Source organism: Populus trichocarpa, chromosome 9 (assembly GCF_000002775.5).
Source record: "Populus trichocarpa isolate Nisqually-1 chromosome 9, P.trichocarpa_v4.1, whole genome shotgun sequence".
Taxonomy (NCBI): domain Eukaryota; kingdom Viridiplantae; phylum Streptophyta; class Magnoliopsida; order Malpighiales; family Salicaceae; genus Populus; species Populus trichocarpa.
In genome coordinates, this window is record NC_037293.2 from 4,629,192 (window position 1) to 4,645,936 (window position 16,745).

Below are 16,745 nucleotides of genomic sequence, written 5' to 3' on the forward strand. Positions count from 1 at the left end.
CTCAAAAGCCAAGTTTTCAAAATATGGCTTCAATGAATGAATTTCTCTCTTATTTTCCAATACGTATTTCTCTCTTATTTTACAAAATATGGCCTTTTTCTCTCTCTTATTTTATAATAATGATGGGACTATTGCTAGAGGTCGATAAATACATGATATTTGGACGGCAATCATGCATCATCATGCTGTAAGGGGTCTGAGCTCTCCTATTAATGTCTCTCTCGGCTTGCGTGGGCCAAGCAGATTTATTAAGGATTGAAGCTCTGCCTCTTGCAGGATACATGGGAAATATGTCATTTTCTAGCAGCTCAACATGACAAAATGGCGAATTTAAACTTCTGGTGCCAAATATTTTCAAATAGATAACATGGAACTACGTGGCTCAAGTTCATTTGCTGCCAGTCCTTTGCCTCCTCATCCCGATATTATCCAAACTAAAAACACTAGGATGGCCACAGGACACAAGCTGTAAGGCCTTGATGGATATAGTGTGATGCACAGAAAACATCAGAACAACATAGACTTGAAGGAGGGAGGCATCGTTCGGGAACTTCTCTTTTCCCTTCTATGGCTCCAGCTCTCACCTCCAACTCATTTCTCCTGAACACCACGCCCCATTCAAGACTCTCCCTCGAGAACCCAAGACTCAGAGTCTTTGCCAAAAAAGCCGGACCCTTCTCCACATTTCAGTTCGGCAAACCAAAAGATGATGAAAGTCAAACTGATGGTTCAGGCAATTCAAGTCCCTTTAATTTCAACTTTGGCAAGGTACCTGACATGAAGTCTTTGGTGCCTGTTGTGAGCAAGCCTTCTTCCGGGTTGTCATTTGGGAACATCAGAAGGAAGGACCCTGGCACTGTTTTTGTTGCTGGTGCTACTGGGCAGGCTGGCATTCGTATTGCACAGACGCTACTGCGTGAGGGTTTTAGTGTAAGAGCTGGGGTTCCTCAGCTTGGAGATGCTCAGGAGTTGGCTCTTCTTGCCGCCCAGTACAAGGTTAGCTACTTCACACAACTGGAAAATCTTGGTTCAATCTGAGTATGATATTTATGGAACACTAGAGGTAATTTGTCTATTCCAATCCTAAATGGTGCATATTTGGATCAAGTTCACAAGTATATCCAAAAAGAACTATATTCTGCTTGATGTGGTCAAATTATCATCAAATAAGGGAAACCATGTTAATGAATAGAAAAAACTACTCAGTTTGTACCCATATTTGATTTAAGGTTTCCAACTTGCCTAATTCAACTTTATGAATCGAGTGAATGCTCTCTAACGTTTGATTCTAGACTCCACGTTTTGGACTCAAATCTTCAGAAACAGATTTTAGTCGGAATTGTTCCTTGAAGAATAGAGGAGCAACGTTCTAATGAACTGGTCTATATTGTTGTTGAGAAAGTTTATATATATATAGTTCTTCTATCCTGGCGTAACCTCTGTTATCAACTCTATAGTTAAAATGAGTATGGATAGTGTTGGATTGGAAGTCAGGTTCGCAGAGGCAACGTCTGTACTATGAGACACTGAGCTGATATATATGCTTTTATGTTTATATGAATTCCTATTCCTGCAACAGATCATATCAAATGAGGAATCAAAGCGCCTCAATGCTGTTGAATCCACCTTCCAAGATACAGAATCAATTGCCAAAGCAATTGGCAATGCAAGCAAAGCAGTGGTTACAATTGGTCCTACAGAGAATGGCCCCACCTCTGAGGTCTCCACATTGGACGCCTTGCAAGTAATCGAAGCTGCTCAGCTAGCAGGAGTCGGCCATGTTGCCATAATCTATGATGGGAACCCAGCCAGTTCATCAACTAACAATGTGCTAGATGGATTCAAAACATTCTTTAACAACCTGTTCTCGCAATCTCAGCTTTCTGTACCTGAGTTCTTGCAGAAAGTGATTGAAACAGATGTTAGCTATACTTTTATAAAGACAAGTTTGACAGAAGACTTTTCACCAGAGAGTTCTTATAATGTTGTTGTGTCAGCTGAAGGAAGCACTGGTACAGGCGACTTCAAAGTAATGTAATGTATGCAATTAATTTTCTGTTTCATTGTAGTATTTATTTTTCGTATTGCTCTTTCCTTTATGTTACTAAGGCTTTATTTTTTGGATTTCACATTGTTAGGTAGCCAAGTCCCAGATAGCGTCCGTGGTGGCAAATGTTTTCTCAAATACATCGGTGGCAGAAAATAAGGTAAATGTCTGAGAAGATTGGAATTTGGTTATTATAGAATCATGGGTATGGTCTTTACTTCTAATGTTTTTTAAAGAAAACATTTCAATGACTCCTCTTTAATGACCTCAGTTCCTTCACACAACACACAATGTCTTTACTAATTCTTTCATGGTAAGGTGATAAATAGGCCTGAAGCAGAACTTTCCATCTCTCATTTTATGAAATGCTACTGTACCCTTACTGATTACCGAATAACTTGCAAATTGCTGTTGCTGCACGTATTCGGTATCAGGTTGTGGAAGTTTTTACTAATCCATCGGCACCATCAAAACCTGTGGATGAGCTTTTCAGGTAATTGGGGTTTGAATTTTTATTTCAACTTGGTCTGCTTTTTTGTGAAAATAAAACTGGCTAATTTGTGCAAGTGATAATTGCATCCAGTGCCATTCCTGAAGATGGAAGAAGAAAAGTCTATGCAGAAGCTCTTGCAAAGGCAAAAGCAGAGGAAGAGACAAGGGTAGCTGCTGAGAAAGCATCCGAGGCAGCTGAGGCAGCCAAAAAGCTGGGAGATGAAGTGAAAAAGCTTTCAGAGCAAGGAGCTAAAGCTGCTAGTCTAGCTGAAGAAGCCCAGGGGAAGGCCGAGGCTGCAGGGGCGTCAGTGGAAAACTTCTTGAGTAAAGCAACAGGAGTTAGTTCAGGGTTCTCTTGGGAAAAACTTAGCTCCCAGTTATCAACTGCGGTTCAAACGACTAGTGAAAATACAAAAGTGCAGCTCGCAACTGTCAGGGGACAAGCCAAGGCTCGTTCTTTGCCGGTCCAGAAAGCTGTAGTTAAACAGCCTTCACCTAAACCTCGTGCTTTGAAACCAAAGGAGGAGCCAAAGCCGAAGGCTAAAGAGACAGAGTCAAAGGCAGAAGTGCGGAAGGTGTTTGGTGGCCTTTTTCAGCAAGAAACCATTTACATCGATGATGACTGAGACAATTAATTTCGTTGTAACCATCTTATCTTTCAGGCTAGTTTGATGTAGATGTGGTTTAAAGCTTGTAATGCTGTTGAACGTGAGTCTAAGCCTATCATGTACACCATTTTTAAGCTTTCAGATCATTTTCCATATGACTAAAAACATGTCTTCAATTTGGAAAAGGCTCCAATCCACATATTTCCGATTCTCTCATTAGTTCTTCATACTCTAGAGCAATATGAACATGAAAGTAGATGCAATGGATGCATGCAGTATACAAATTAGAGTCCATCAGACGTTGGAAAATTTGCTACAAGGTACAAGTTGTTAATGCCGAATGCTAGGCTTTTGATGGTGATGTAGAAAATGGAACAAAGACAATTATTTAATCTGGGACAACAAGAATTATATCCAGTTTTCCCTTACTATTTCTAACAGTTGAAATAGTTCGCAGTCCTCGTCATTTTTCATGGCCAGTTTGGAGGAAGCTGGCACCTGGCAGCCTTCCATAACGTGTCTTTCCTAGCGTCCCCTAAAATGATGGAATTAGACTAATTATACATTATCCAATAATTCTAGCATGGTGAAATCTGATTCGAGTGATAACACCTATTAATTGAATAATAAAAAAGATTAACGAGTTCGTTTTATCTTAATTAAATAATAAAAAAGATAATAATATTAATTGAATATTTATTTTTAAAAATATTACGATACCTCGGAAAAAAACAATAGAAGCATGAAATTGTAAAAACGAAAAGATAAAAAAAATTGGACCGGGTTAACAAATATGGAAGAACATAACGGGAAGAAAAATTAATTACACAAAAAGATCTAAAATAAAAAATAATAATTAAAAGAATAAGAACAAAAATCAAATTAAAAAATAAATTAAAGGGCAACTAAATTTTTTCGATTGTAGGATTTAATTGAAAACAAAAATAACTCAAGAAAAAAGAAAAATAAATAAAAGAAAGGAAGAGGAAAAAATTGAAAAAAATAACACAATAAACTTGGATTGATGGGTGAGCTCAAAAACCAATAAAACTTTTATAAAAAAGTTAAGTACAAAAAAGAAATCCAAAAAATAAAGACCAAATAAACAAAGAAATATATGAAAAATTGAAATTGAAGGACTAAATCGAAAAGGAATAACACTTATCCAAAAGGACAATGAACAAAAAAATATAAGAAAAAAGAACAAAAATTTTCAATGAAAAGGTTAAATTGAAGAAAAAAATAACTAATATACTAAGACGTATTATTCCAAGGTCATTTTGATTATTATTACTGCTATTATCATAATTATTACTATCATCACCATAATTATTGTTACCACTACCATTATTATTATTATTATTATTATTGCTCATCCTACTACTACTATTACTTAAATAACAAAAATCATAAACTTGTTTTGAAGGATACAATTATTAATATTATCACTATCACTATTACTATCATTATCATTACAACTATCATTATTACTATCATTATTATTTTGATTATTATCACAATTATTACTATCATTAGCACTATTACAATCATAATAAACTATTATCTCACTATATATTATCACTATTAGTAGCATTATTACTTTTATTATTAGTATTATTATTACTAATGTTACTATATCATCATTATTATTATTATTATTATTATTATTATTATTTATTACTACTACCTCTACTACTGCTACCATCACCACCACTACCATTACCGTTACTATTATTATTATTACAATCATTATTGTTGTTGTTGAAAAAACAAAAGTTATAAATTTGATTTGAATGATAAAATCAAAAACCATAAAAACTTTGACAAAAAGACCTAGGAAAAAAACCAAGAAATCATAAGAAGATTGACCAAATTAAAATTTTTATTATTATTAAAAAAAATCATTAAATTGATTCGAAGGATAAAATTAAAAGAATAAAAACTTTGACAAAAGAGAAAATAAACAAAATAAGAAATCAAAAGTAAAAGGACCGAACAAAAAATAGTATATATACAAATTAGAATTGAATGATTAAATCTAAAAATAATAAAACTTTAATAAAAGAGAAAATGAAAAAATAAACAATTAAAACTAAAAGGACCAAATCTGAAAAATAAATAAAAATGAGGATCAAAGTGCATCTCTCCGTGTAGGAGAGAGAAATGAAGAGGAAAAAAAAAGAACCATTGGCGATAAATCAAACATTTTTAGATGACACATGTCATTCATAAAGAAAAATGACATAACAAAGAACAAAAAAAGACAGCGAACAAAATTTTTTCACTAATTAATTAAATGTTAAATTATATCATCACCCTTTACTAACACACAACAGTTAAAATATTAATTAAATGTTGCCCCTGGTATACTATGAACCCAATAATTTCATTAATTAATTAATATATTAAAATAATATATTTTTTATTTTTTAAAATTTATTTTTAATAACAACACATTAAAACAATTAAAAAAACTAATTTAAAACTAAATTAATACTCAATCTTTTTAAAAATATAATTAGACTACACTATCAAACACCACCTTAAATTAAAAGAGAGAGACAACGACAACAACTATGATCATCACGAAAACAACAAAGGGCTGATTATGTTAACGATAAAATGGAATTAACTAGCAAATCAAGATCGAGTTTGAAGTTCTACGCCAACACTCAGCTGCTTTGCTTCCTGTTTGTCATATGCATGTCTCCATCGTCCCCGGCCTTCCCTCCTCGGCGAGCAACAACAGCTCAAAATTTCTTGCCGTTCGGTCGACCTGTCTTTCCATTAATCAACTCTCATCAGTCAGCAAGGGCATAATTTCAAGAGTGCACTATTTTGTTAGCATTTTTGCATTTTGTTCTCGAACTTTTTCTAACATTCAAGACATTTCAGTACGGACTCACTGACTTAAGTATAGAAATACTAGCAGAATACCGTCACCTTACCAAATCTAGTACTCGACATTCTAATTAATTTAAAAAACTTAATGAAATAAAAATAATCAATATGAAGCTCGTACTGTGCCTGAGCTGCGCGCATCAACTCGGGAATTTTTTTTTAAAAAAGTAGATTACGTGCCATCCATGATGATTGACACGTTGCCACCAAGCACGGTGCTGCAATTTTGACACCATTGTTTATAATTTACGTCGATCGTTCGTCGTAAAAAATATAGGGGCCGTTGTTTTTGCCCCCCGACACCCATTTTCGATATAATTTTCATCTAAAAATAATTATGTAAGAACCTATTTTAAACCTCAAGAAATTTCAATTCCACCCTTGAAATCCAAAAAATCAAACCCCCTCTCTTTCCTACAAGCTTTTCTCTCTTCTTTTATATTCAAGGACCTGGCTTGTTATAACACAAATGAAGTTTAGGAGCTGTTTAATATATACAAACCTAGAGCTTCAGGGATCAAAGTAATAATAAAAAAAAACATAAAAGTTCTAAAATAATCACTTAAGATTTTCAGGAAAACAACATTTCAAGCCAAGAATGTCAAAGAACCATCTTAACCCAATAGCTTAAACTTTTAGGTGAGATCCCAAGATATGATTTATATTATTCTCTAACACACCCCCTCAAGTGAAAGTCCTTTGGGCTTGAAACTTGCACAGACCTACATTACCTTGTGTTTAATTTTTTTTTATCAAATAAATGAGGATGGTGAGATTCGAACTCGAGACCACTTGGTCATCAAGGCTCTGATACCATGTCAAAAAACCATCTTAACCCAATAACTTAAACTTTTAGATGAGATTTCAAGATATAATTTATATTATTCTCTAACAAAGAAAGCCTAGAACAATATCTTTTTTGTCCACTATTTAGAACAGGGGCTTAGTATAGTGAAATCTCATTTTGGCTTCTATATAATAACTTAGATCAGTGGATTCTAGTTATCATGTACAGTAAAAAATGTTTTGTAGTGAGAAAGAATTCCGAAAAGAGTAGTGCAAAATATTGAGAAAAAATAATAAGAGATTTTTTTCAAAAATATACGTGAACACCACAAGATTAGTGGGATCCAATATCTTTGGAGCCTACATTAAAATCACGATCAAATGGTTCACGATCTGTTTGGTACTTCTTTTTTCCTTGTGATTTAGCATTTTTCCTTTGAGAATTAGAGATTTTAAAGTTTAGATGAACCCTTTAACTAGGGAAATGTCTGCTTATAGTGGCTGAAATATAGAAGCTCGGAGTATTTGCTCAACCAGTCATGCATGTAACTATAAGCAAACATACCAGGCAAGCATGCATGAATTCTAGAAACTGCTAGTAATTGCACCTTGCTACACCAAAATGTCTCATATTTTTCCAGCCTTGATAATATTATGCTTACGCCAATGAACTCTTTTTGGTGAGATGGGATTTTTTTTTCTTTTGGGATCAATATATAAGAGCTGCAGAAACTATAGTCTTCGCGTATTTCAAGTACTTTTTTTGCAAGACGTCGAAAATGCATGTTCTCCCTTCTATATATATTGGTGCCTTTTCTCAAAAAAGAAAAAAAACAGTAAAAATGGTGCATATATATCTTGTTCGTGCACTAATTAAATGCTGATAAAAAAGAAAAAAGAAAAGAACAGCTGACTAATTTAATTAGGACTAAACCCGTCAAAGATTATTCTCTTCTGAGTGTTCAGAGATTCAGAACATGTTATGAACATGTATGCATATATATATATTTTCCTCTTGCGATCATATTGACTAGCCTCCTTCATGAGATGGATAGGAATATGGTTTGATAGCCTTCGAACCCATCCTCATGTAACATGGAGCACAATATAGACAGAGGGGATCGATCTTGTGAATTTTTGCATGTTTTAGATATAAAGAAACTACGTCTTATCGATCTGGAGAAGAAGCGCCGGCCAGGATGTCATTGCCGATGAACCTAAATCAATCAAGTTCCTCATTCTTGACGACGTTGTTGCTGATCATATGCATGCGCGCACTGGCCGGATTGGAAAATTATTTTTTCCACGTACTAGAAAGAAGCTTCCCGGAAATACTGGCAGCCTAACTTGATTGATTATAGTGAGAAAACAATCTAGCTAGGGTTGTAAAATTACTTACTGGTCATTAATTCCATTTCAACCCTAATTTAAACTATACAATATAAGGCTATATCTTACATTTCCTCGACTTGAAGTTTTATATGATATGATGATCAATGAACTAATCGCAAAAGGGAACTTTCATGTGTGTTTACTAATTGCAATTCACTGATAAAGAACTATATTATTAATGGATTATATAACATTTAATAATATAGAGCAGCTTCTAAATAAAACTTGAGAAATTGTCTTTCTTGTAATAAACTATATCCCACGATAAGACACAAACCGTAAACCATCAAATTCCATGTTCGAACAAGAAGATACAGTGCAAAGCAAAGATACGTACCATGTATTTTGCTTTGAGTACCACCATATGGAACCCTAAAATTAAAAAATTTCAATAAAGACAGATATAATATATATAAGATATTCAATCTCAAAAGAACTTTTTGGTACCCGGTGATGATTCCTGCGGCTCAGGCCATAGTCTAAGCTCAAGGTCTATCTCTGAGCTTGACGACAAATCACTCTTCTTGCTGATACCATGAACTTGACTGCTTTGGTTTTGATGATCTTCAGTACTGGATGAATTTTGGACAAAAAATCCCAGTTTCTGGATTTCTCCAACTTGGGTTTTGTCCCTTTTAGTGTCATCATGATCACTTCCAGCTTTATCAACAATAAAAGGCCACTTGATCGAGCTCTCATCTCTTCCGGATTCCATTAGGCTAGTAATAGCTGGAGAAAACGAGGGATTTATCTTTGGGATATCCAAAGATTGTTGAGTTTCACTTGAGGAGTGCTTGAGCAGCTTGGCTTTGTCTTTTCGATGAATATTCATGTGGCCTCCTAGCGCTTGTGCATTAGAGAAACCTCTCTTGCAGAAGGTGCACTCATAGGACCTTGCTTGGCTTGTACCTTGTTCTTGTTCATGATCTAAGGTCACCTGATCAGGACTTTCCTGGCTGGGTTGATCATCAGTATCCATTATCGAGAAACAATCTTGCTGAGAGAGGGAGAGAATTGTCAACTGACTGGTTTTTAGTGTATATAGTCTCTGTGTTGAGGGGGATTACAAGGACCCTTCCTTCTAGTCCTCTAGATAAAAAAAAAAAAAAAAAATTGATTTGAGAATTACTGTAAAGGACAAAAGTGATGTTACAAAAATTGATGTATTTTTCTTATTTCTAAATGAGAAGGTGTTTTTTTTCAACCATAAAAGTTTTTAAATACTATTTTGAAAAGGACCTTTTCAACTAATATATGTGTTTGTTTTTATATTAAAAAAAACCCTTTTAATGTTTACTTAATGAACATATATTTAACTTTTAATAAATATAAATTAATTTCATTTTTTTTAATAAGATACTCATTTCATTAATATTCTTAATTTATTAAATAGAATATTCTATAATTTCTAATAAAAAAATATATTTTCAATCAAAATATATGTTTTTAAACAACTTTGTTAGGATTTCTTCACCAAATAATTAATTGTTTGGTTTTTAATAAATAAGAATTAGTTTCAATATTAATTTGGCCGTTTGGTAATCTATTATTGTATTGTTTAAGCTAAAATTACTATTAAACACATAACTTAAAGATTTTAATTAAAAAATTAAAATAAATTACTTGAAGGCATAAAAATTACTTTTTTTAATTAAAATCAAAAGTGAGAAGTAGTATAAGTAAAAAAAGAAATAATCAAAACATAATATAATTTTTTTAATCACTATTTTACTTACATATTTAATTTGATAGTGGAATTAATTTCGAGATCGTATCTTGAGCATTACACGAAAAGTTTTACTTTCTCCATCAATCTTTCTTTCGGAAACGTTAAGTTTTACTTTTTTATATAATTAAGGTACTATCGGAATGTCATCAAGGCGTAGATTGCGTCCTTTTCCGCATACACTTTTCTTTTCAAATTTGAAGCAAATAAGTTCATAGTTTTATGTGGTGTCTCAATTCCATCTTAAAGTTTAATTGTTTTATATCAACCACTATTGTAAAAATCTGGTGACTTAATCTCGATCCGGTTAATCCGGATTCGGATTAATCTAGATTAAAAAAAAATTAAATAATTCGATAAAAAAATTAGATTAACTCACAATTCAAATTAAACCAATAAAATTTGATCGATTAATCTATTAATTTTTTAAAAAAATTACAAAACAAAGTTATTTTAATTTATTTATTAAAAATAAATAAATAAAAGGGTTAACTTTACTATGGATATTATTTCAGGTTAACCCTAGCCTCTTTTACTTTATTGTTCAATTTCCCCTCCACATTTTAGTCCATAATGGCAACAGGAAATATGTGAAAACTTTAATTCCTTCTCTGAAGTTTATTATAAAAATATCTCAAAATACCATTCATAAATATATATATTAAAAGCAGATTAAAAATTAATAAATTTTAATTAATAATAATAAAAAAAAAAGTTATGAACACGAACGTGTCAGTTTCTTAGTTTGAGATTATAGAGCAACTTCATATATAATTAATGAAAATATAGTGAGATATTCTATAAACTATAAAATTGAAATTTACTTATATTTCTCCGTTATTGTTACAGATGGACAGTACTAGGAGGGATTAGAACATACAATGAAAGTTTAGGAAGATTAATCATCTAGGTAGTGATTCAGTGGTAAGAGTTATGAACACGAACGTACATGCCAGTTTCTTAGTTTGAGATTTAATGAAAATATAGTGAGATATTCTATAAACTATAAAATTGAAATTTATTTATATTTCTCTGTTATTGTTACAGATGGACAGTACTGGGAGGGATTAGAACATACAATGAAAGTTTAGGAAGATTAATTGACACAAACCAAGTTTTTGAGATGAAATCGAGACACTGATCCACAAACCTGGAGAATTAATGGATAATAAATTAAGATTTACCCTTCACACTCACACACACACACACACAAATCCATCGTTTCTCATAGATGAATTGGTTTTATCCAAGAAGAAAAGCCGTCATTCTCTTGATTATATAATTAAGTTTGTGCACTAATTTATTCATCAATGACATGACTGAGAAATTATTTTCGTTGTCCATTTTAGACACCTCGAATATTTATCTTTCTGGGAGGTGGAGAGAGATCTGGCCGTGGAAGTGCCCTTTACTTGGTTTAGCCGTCGTCTGTCAATCCAAGCCGAAACCTATGTACAGAGGGAAGACAACTAATGAAGGTTTTCTCCGAGGCAAGCTTTTGTTGTCTGCCATTTTTGGGCACCGATTGTCTGCCAAGTGGAAGGAGCTTAAGAGGCCTGTAGACGATTCCATTCTATGATAACAATAAACTACCAAAAAAGAAATCGTAAACAGCAATATAATATTGTTTATTCTTAGAGGTGACTTACTGGCAAAATGCAATGATACCTAGCTATCTCCTCCAGTGCTTAATTATAAACTATAATATTGATAGACATTGCTCCGGCTGACCATTTTCTATTCTGTGTAAGTTATGTTTTTGTTTTTACTCGGGTATCCTTGTATCTTTTAAATAGTAACACTAGTCTGTTTGGAGTTCGTGACTATCTCTTTTAATAAATATGTTTTTTAAGAATCGAACTTATATTCTTATCCTTACAAGAATATAGCAGTATATATCTTATCCGTTAAATCAAGTTTAATATTTTATTGGTGTATATGCCTTGTTAATTAATATTGAATTGGAGCATCATTAAAGAGGAGATTTTGGATGCTAGTACTCTCAGTGATGATGTAGTTAATTTGCAGGTAACGCTATTTTAGATTAATTTTTTTTAACATAAAAAAACATGTCATCACTAATATATTTTTAAAAATAAAAAAAATCTAAAATTTAAATAATTTAAATAAATTATATAAAATTTCATAGCAGTGACTAGAAAAGCAAACAACACTATTGAGTAATCTTTCCATATTTATATATAATCAATTAATTTAATTAAATTTAAAAATAATATTTTTTTAAAAAAAAATCTAAATTCAACATTGACAAAAAAAAAAACCTAAAATTACTCGAGTTATTTTCAAAACAACTTAAAAATCCCATAGAAATGAAGGAAAATACAAAACACAATATTAGAGAATAAAACCAAAAAAATTAGTTTAACAAAATAAAAAATAAAAAACAAGTAAGTCCAAGTGAATATTTTAACTCAAATTAATCTTTTAAATCATATTTTTTAAAATTTTAAACTTGAGCTTAATGAAGAAAGTCAACACTCACTATCAAAATCTTTATATTTACTCATGGAATATTCTGTTCAATGAGTCTGTCGAGATGACTTTTACTGATAGGATTACAAAAAGTTACTATTCATTAAAAAAAATTGGTAAAATATTCATAGATGGATTTACATACAAGAAAAATTTACGCTTCACTTGGTACTTATCTCGGTTAGATGGATAAGACCTGTGTTTGAATATAAATGTTAGATTTATAGTAAGAAAATAAATTTATAACATTAACTAAATATAAAGAAAAAGTAATAACTTTAATATTTTACATTATTAAAAATGTGTTTGTATATATAAAAAAAAGTATTATATTATTCATCATTTTAGTTTTATTAATTCTGAAAATAATTAAAAACTTATAAAGATAAATTGTAAAGAAATTCAAAATGTGTTTTTGAGTTCTTTGAATGAAGAAATACTCTATTTAAATATGATTTTTTATTTTTTCTGTTTTAATTCCATTTTTTATATAAAAATTAGAGTTTTTTTTTAATAGCATCTGCTATTCCTTTCAAGTATTTTATTTATTTATTTAACCGATGTAGTGGCAATTAGTTATTTAGTGTAGGAGAGATTTAATACTCTTCAGGATAATTTGATATATATATATATATATATATATATATATATATATATATATATATATATGAAGTGCTAATTTTAACAACTGAAAAGTCCAATGGACTAATAAGAATTGATCCCGAGACGACTGCGAAGCCAAAGGCCCATGGGTCTCTTTAGAGGATTGGGATGATTTTTGGTCTGGTGGGATGATTAGTGGGTCGGTTCGTGATGCTCTGGTGGAGCTCAAAGCCAGGAGCTTATGGAGAATGTATCTTCAATTTTTGGTGGCAAGCTCAACATCCTAGTAAGCTCTTTCGTATCGTCGTTTTTCTTACTTGGAATGCTAGACGTGTAATTTTGTGCGGGCACAAGTCTTTCACCAATGAATCTGTGCTCATTGCTTGCTTACTGCAGCAATGGCAGGTGAAGGGTTTCAAAGTCACAGGTTCAGTGTGCAATGTAACCTCTAAATCTGAACGAAAGAAGCCAATGAGCACAGTCCCCTCTTTGTTCGATGGGGAACTTAATATCCTTGTTAGTCACCCTTTATTAATATCTTTTGCAAAAAGCTTTCATTATTGTTCAAGAAAACTTAAGATCGGATTTCCAGTTCTTGAAGATTAATTAGGGTTCAATTGCGATCCCCGCTAGTTCATTCGTAATGTATTTAAGTTTGCTTTGCTTAAGAACTCAATATATAAAGTGTAAAACGTTGTTCTTGTACCAATTTCTGATGTTTTTATCTTGTTTTTTGAGAATATATTTGAGCTAATAACATTGCTATTCTGTTTTTCTAGGTAAAGAATGCTAGCATGCTATATTTTAAGAACACGGATTTCATGCATCGAGGCTTATGGCCCAGCGGCAGAGGTAAAGTTTCCTTGCTTCTGTCATCTGGATTTGAGCCTCAGCGTGCATGTCTATCACTCCCGCGGTGTCTTACTTGTCTACTGTGTTTGCAGGGTATTCAGTGGGTTCGGGGATTAGTTGTGGTGCGCGTAAGCTGGCCTAAACACCCCGGGTTATTAAAAAAAAAAACAAAAGAAGACAGATTTCACTTCCGAAGGTATCTCACTTTTCTTGGCTACCAACCTCGAATCTGCCTACCATTTACATCCTCTCTCTCTCTCTCTCTCTCTCTGAGAGATATATATATATATATATATATATATATATATATCTGAGAGAGAGATCAATCCTTTAGCTCGATCGGTAAGGTTGGGAGTTTTCTGCGATTAGGTTCGATGACCGTTCTTGTATCATGGGATTCATCAGGTTCATGGGTTGGGAGTTGCTCATAACCTCGGAGGCTTATAGACTGGGATGGGCCCGAAGAACTCGACCCGAGTGGTTTTCCTCAGAAACGGGATGACAATGTTTAGAAGTTACATAGCTAGTTTCCCATGCGCTGCTGTCAGTCTTTTAAAAAAAATTAATTAAATTCTATAATAATTAAAATAAATATGGGCAAGAAATGCAACCATTTAAATTCCAGAGAAACAGTGTGTTCTTTCATCAAAACTCCTCATTTTTATTCATGCATTTCTTCCTCTTTTATATAAAAAATATCCTTTTTAATTGACATTATAATTTTTTGAATAAAAAAAATTAAGATGATTAAAATAAATACTCGTAAGAATTTCAATGGTTTAAATCAAGGAGAAAAAAATTGTATTCCATGAACTCTCATTCCTTATTTAAGCACTTTTTTTATTATAATGAAAGCATGTCTTTTTTTATTAGAAGCATAGTTTTTTTTACAAAAACAATTGCCATGATCTAAAAGTAAATTTCAATAAAAAATACCTTTATAAAATTAACATAATTATATGAAAAAAATAAAAGAATAACTAATTTAAAAAAACTATATAAAAAGTCATAATAAAAAATAGATATTTTATTCTCATTAAATATTTACAATTTTTTTTAAAAAATAGTTATATATATTAGACTTATATATAATTATTCATAAATAAATTGTTAATATAACCATAACAATTGTTTATAGTTATTCATATTAGGTTGATAGTAATTTTATTCTCATATAAAATCCCATAGCTGGGAAAATGTCCAATACATTTAAAAAAAAAAAGAACATGTAGGACTGAGGCCGTATTATAGCTTAGTATAAAAATAAAAATAAGAACTTCATCGTATTAAATAATCATCTTATTCAAAAATTTAAATTATTAGATGAGGTCTCAATATATCATTTATGTAATTTTTTAATACACCCTCTTAATACTCACACAAACTTGTGCTTAAATTTTATCAAATAAAATAGAGGTGGTGAGATTTGAACTCGTGACCATTTGGTTAACAAGGTTATAATATCATATTAAAAAACTATCTCATATAAAAACTTAAGTTGTTAAGTGAGACTCTTTTACTAATGGTTGATCTCTTTGCCTTTCCTTTGCCAAGTCTTCCTCAACATCCCTCTCAGCGCCTTAAAAAAACAACAAAAACCAAATTTGAGAGGATCAAATTAAAAAAAAAATTATTATCCAAGTCGAAATAAATAAAAAACTTAAGGGATCAAGAAATTTTCAAGTGCAGCTATGATTAATAGTAAAATATATAAATAGAAGTAGCAAAGTATTTTACCATCCTCTTGTCATGTTGTTATAATTTTGTGACTAGAATCACTAAAAAATATTGCATATAAAATTGACCGGTTATTTGATTTCAAAACGGTCTGATGATAAATGTAAAATATATATATAATTTTATTCCTTTTACATTATTCCTTTTAATGTGTGTTTGATCTTATTGGAAGTTATCTTATGAGTTTGGCATATTTAAAAGATTTTGTGAATTGATTGCTAAAAGATAATAAATTCTATATTTTAGGTTTTGAATCTTGCTTCTTGTGACAATTTTTTCATCAATTTAGAGTTTCATAATGTAAATGTGGGCATAATCTAAGTTGAAGTACACATATCAAGCTTTCTAGCAAAGATATTATGGTGAGAAATCCAAGTTCACTTTGACCTCTAAATAAACTTGTAAAAATCAGGTTGAAATCCTCCTTGCAACATGATTTTTTTTTTTTCACACTTAACATTTAAACATGTATATTTTGAGGCTCGGGTATAGAAATCAAGCGATTCAGAAAGCCCAAATTCATTACACATTTAAGGTTACAACTTTTATGAAGGATTTCAAGTTATACAAAATTGTTTTGAAGACAAAATTCCTAATGCAAGGTGCATGACATGGTTTATTTCATGATCTGATGGGAAACTAACAATGAGAGTCTTATTGTCAAGAAGAAATCTGATGGGATTAGATAAATTTTCTCTACAACCTATAACCTTCTAATCCTTAGCCTTGATATCTTATCATGAGAGTTGTCTGTTGGGATAAAAAAACAGAGGAGATCAACTTGATAGGGGACTTCTTGGCTGCTAGAATTTCTTAGACCATGAGCAACTAATTTTTAAGTTCGGTTCAAGAGAAATAAACTTCATCTCCTTTAGCAGTACTTGTGAGAAGTAACGTTGACATTGTAATTATTTCATATTCAAGTACTTATTTATACTTATTTCAAAATTACGCTATTAATTTTTGTTCATGCTTATTAAATTGTTTTGAGATGGTATATATACCTTTTAGTTTCTTTTAATTCGTAATTGCTGTTAAGAACTAGAATAATAAGTAAAGGAATTAACTTGATTGTTGAAACTATCATTTTAATTTATTAGGGAGGAAT

The 16,745-nt window shown here is 31.5% G+C and overlaps 2 protein-coding genes across 2 annotated transcripts; one reads left to right on the top strand and one right to left on the bottom strand.

Annotated features, from left to right (window-relative positions):
* The first annotated feature begins 429 nt into the window (after positions 1-429).
* On the top strand, positions 430-3,363 carry LOC7481519 (protein PLASTID TRANSCRIPTIONALLY ACTIVE 16, chloroplastic). The gene is made up of 5 exons (XM_002314116.4): positions 430-996; positions 1,580-2,029; positions 2,139-2,207; positions 2,482-2,540; positions 2,631-3,363. Exons 1-5 carry the CDS (start codon positions 568-570, stop codon positions 3,163-3,165), a joined length of 1,542 nt encoding a protein of 513 aa, XP_002314152.4. The 5' UTR covers positions 430-567; the 3' UTR covers positions 3,166-3,363.
* Positions 3,364-8,585: 5,222 nt separating this feature from the next.
* Positions 8,586-9,230, bottom strand: LOC7468611 (transcriptional regulator TAC1). Its single transcript, XM_024608109.2, has one exon. It carries the CDS (start codon positions 9,203-9,205, stop codon positions 8,654-8,656), a length of 552 nt encoding a protein of 183 aa, XP_024463877.2. The 5' UTR covers positions 9,206-9,230; the 3' UTR covers positions 8,586-8,653.
* Positions 9,231-16,745: the final 7,515 nt, after the last annotated feature.